Source organism: Rhinoderma darwinii, chromosome 8 (assembly GCF_050947455.1).
Source record: "Rhinoderma darwinii isolate aRhiDar2 chromosome 8, aRhiDar2.hap1, whole genome shotgun sequence".
In the NCBI taxonomy this organism is placed as follows: Eukaryota; Metazoa; Chordata; class Amphibia; order Anura; family Rhinodermatidae; genus Rhinoderma; species Rhinoderma darwinii.
The window spans coordinates 6,217,676-6,221,456 of NC_134694.1; the positions used below are offsets into that span (position 1 = coordinate 6,217,676).

The 3,781-nt window shown below is 46.8% G+C and overlaps 1 protein-coding gene across 1 annotated transcript; it reads right to left on the reverse strand.

The window, feature by feature from the left end:
• Positions 1-444: 444 nt before the first annotated feature.
• Positions 445-1,827, reverse strand: NRARP (NOTCH regulated ankyrin repeat protein). Its single transcript, XM_075834142.1, has 2 exons — positions 1,571-1,827; positions 445-1,482 (listed from the first exon to the last, which is right to left on the reverse strand). The coding sequence occupies exon 2, from the start codon at positions 1,133-1,135 to the stop codon at positions 791-793; it is 345 nt and encodes a 114-aa protein (XP_075690257.1). The 5' UTR covers positions 1,136-1,482; positions 1,571-1,827; the 3' UTR covers positions 445-790.
• Between the last annotated feature and the right edge of the window lie 1,954 nt (positions 1,828-3,781).

Consider the following 3,781-nt stretch of genomic DNA (forward strand, 5'->3'; position numbering starts at 1 on the left):
GTGAATATTTTTGAAAACGAAGGGATTTAAGGAGAGGGGGGTAATAAAAATGGAATAATCTGTTGGAACAACCAACACCAAAAGTGACCCTTATGAAAGGGCCTGGCTAGATACCTATGGGGTCCTGAGGGTAAGGGGGGGGTAAATACGGCTGAAATGTTAAATATATTAAGAAGATGGGAAGAAAATCTAGACGTAGGCGTTACATGCGAATGAAAGAACACGGAACAGAACCTACAAGTGCAGCATACAGTATCTGGTGCTGTTTTTGAATACTGTGCTAAGAGTCGAGGTAGATGACCAAAAAAAAAAAAAAGTAAAAAAAAAAAAAAAGGACAAAATAATAGTAATTAATATGTCTTCGTGGGCCCCAAACTTCCTAAAACCTGGAGACCAACAGCAGCTTTTCATGTCAATTAGAAAATAAAAATACATATACAAATGAAGAGGCAGGAGTTGTTATTATCATACAAAAAAAACCACCACAATCTTTCGGTTGTACCTAAGAACAAATTCCTCATTGACGTGTCAAAAAAAAATAAAAAAAAATCATATAAAGGCCCTAACCATCGTAAGAAACCAAAGTGTCAATGATTTAGTAGCCAAAAAGGAACAGGCGATCCAATGATCAGAACTTTTGGGGATCACCCCTGCAAATCTTGAGCTTCGCCCTAGTCATAAGCAGAGCAGCCTCTTTACTGGAAAACAAAAATTAAGACATAAAAAGAAATTGATTAAAACCCCCAAAAAATTGGAAGTAGCGGAAAAGGTCTAAGCGTCCTGAAGGAAGTCACCGGCTACTGGAAGAGTACTTGGCCTTGGTGATGAGATAGAGGACAATGTCTTGGTGGCCACCATAGGCCGCTATGTGTAGGGCGCTCCAACCGTCTCTGTTTGCCAGTCTGATATCTGCGCCAAACTTGACCAAAAGTTTCACCAACTCAAGGTTCCCGTCAATGACAGACTGGTGCAGAGCTGTCTGGCCCTCCGGACCGAAGGAATTGACATTAAACTCACAGTTGGTCATGTTCTGGAGTAGGGACTGGAGTTCCTTAGTGTTCCCTTTCCTCACAGCTTCCTGGAACACCCGCTGGGTGTGAGGAACGGAGCAGGTGGACACTTCTGTCTGACTCATGGTTGAGTGGGCTCCAGATGGAAAGATCTCTTCGGAGGATGGAGGTCCAGATGGAAAGGTCTCTTCAGAGGATGGTGGCTCCAGGTGAAGATGGACCAAGAGAAACGGCTTTGGCCAAAGAGGTGGCGGGGAAGTCTTTGCAGAAAAGGATCGCCCAGGAAGGTTCCTTGAAGCCTTGATCCAGTTGCCAAGGTCTCTGCGGCAGCAGATCTACTAGTCGGTGACTAGTTCTAGAAGGTGGCCAGTCTTTTGAAGGGTGGCAGTAGATCCTAGACCTCCTCTCTCTCTCTTTCGTCTTGCAGTGTGTAACTCCTTCCACAGAGTATGCACAGCTGGATGCAGGAGGCCTGGAAGGGAACACTTGTAGTAATCCCAGTTTCAGGACAAGGATGCAATGAATACAACTCCACCAGTAAAGGCTTGCACTGTAGTTACCAGAGATCCAAGGCTTGCACTGTAGTCACTAGGGACCTAAGTCTTGCTCTTTGGGTGCGGGCACACTAGTATTCCACACACTAATGATCCAGCGCTGGCACAGTGGGTACTGGCGATCCGATGCTTGCACAGGCTCCAGCAGGGACTTCTCCGGGACTTTTCACGGTTTCCTCCCGGTAGTACATGGAGAGCTGGGTCCACAGAGCGCTGCTGCTGCTGCCGCTGGAGAATGAAGGTCTGACACGACTCAGCTCCGGGCAGTGCGGCCCCTTTTAGGTAGACTCTGATTTGCATCACAATACACCGCCATCCTCGCCTCCTATTGGAGGAGAGCCCACGTGGGGCCAGCCCCCCTGAGCCAACCCATAAGAGTGGAACGTTGAGAATCTGGGCGGGTCTAAAAGTTTGAGTTTAGGGAGAGTGACAAAAGTTCTCACGTACTAAGGAGAGGGGGCGCCCCCTTGTAGCGGCCTCCCCCCTCACCCCAGAGACTGTGCTGTCATACAAGGCAAGGCTCACCCTAACCTGTGGCCCTACAGGGTCTCCACACTTTTGAGGAGGGATGATGGTTCTGCAGGGACTTGTGGTTCCCCAGGACCGGTATATAATGGAGTAATCCAGAATGCAACTTTGTTGCCAATTTCTAGAGCAGCTCAGTTATAGATTTTTTTCTCTCAATGGCAGATATACTAAAGTCTTCTAATAAAGGGGAGGAGGAGGGGGAGGGGGAGGGGGAGGGGGGGGTCATCTCTTAAAGGGATACATACTTTTCTTTTATGTAAAATAATTCAAGTTACTGCTCTAGCAGGATCATATAGCGAGATGGGAAAAATAAATATGTTGGGTTAAAGAGGGGCATTTAAAATGCAAATATAACTTGGGTAATGGGAAGGGGCAACAGAGGGTCCATTCAATATGGCCAATGAAATGCATTACGATTTCTTAAGGGTGCAAAGCGACAGGAAATCGGACACACTGCCCTCATGCGATAGTCGGGTGACGTATAACCCACGGCACTAGTCTTGCATACAACACATTAGGCAGCAATATGGGCCAATAAGGTCTACTATATACAATTTATTGCACCCTATGTAGCCCTATGGGACCAGTGACATCACTGCGTGTCCAACAACAGTGTGATATTTATATATATCCTGTAAAAAAATGGAGCGGAGGGATTGAGGGGATCTAAACTGCTGGGTCCATTTTCCCCCTAATAATACATTCCCTTCCAGGCTTGACAGTTGTCTCTGTAGTGGACAGTGGTTGAGGGGCTGTATTTCTTTTCTTTGAAGATAGAGGGCAGTAATAGACAGAGAGCAATCCATTCAGCCAGCTCAGAGACCACCATACTCCTCCCCATCCCCCTTCCAACACCAAATTGTGCATCAAAAGAGGTATTTTAATGACAAGAGGGTACTAAAGAGACAGAGCGGTGAGAAAAGGCTCAGGACACAAGGTATCACCTGTCAGACCTTTAACCTCTCCGAGACTGAGCCAGTCATTAAAGGGTTTAACCCCTACCCTGCCTGTGGCCTGGCCGAATAATTCATATCCTTAAGGGTATGGGCCGAATGCAGAAAAAATGGTAATTGAAGCTACAATCAGTCAAGGTCATGGATCTCTAAGCCAGATGGTCCAGATGCATTACCCGGGACGGCCAAAATATGAGGCAGTGTTCCCCAACCTGTGGCAAAACTACAACTCCCAGCATGCCCGGTTGAGAGCTGTGGTTTTGCAACAGCTGGAGAGTCATGACCCATTAAAAAAAAAAGAGTCAAACTTTTAAAGCAATGGAAGCTGGCCATAGACGGGCAGATATATAGAAATAATGAATCCCTAACATTGCCCTGTGAACCCTCCTGGAGAATCCAGCAGCCATTTATTCTACACAGCATTCTAGCTTTGGAGCAGCAGACACAGGCTGCCATAAAACAGCGCTGCGAGGGAATCTGAATACTCCCAGCATCATCCCCGCTTTATTTGTGGGAAGTTCCCAATCTCAATTGTGAGGTCCGGGCTACATCAATACATTTGAGGCCCCCTGCACACGACCATGCCCGTAATCACTGTCCGTGATTACAGGCACAGTCGGCCGCGGACAGCCACCCGCATTTGTGTATACTGTATATGGGAGAACGGTTCGTAAAAATAAAAAAATAGGGCATATCATATGTTTTGCAGAGCCTTTCTACGGGAAGGTATCCATGG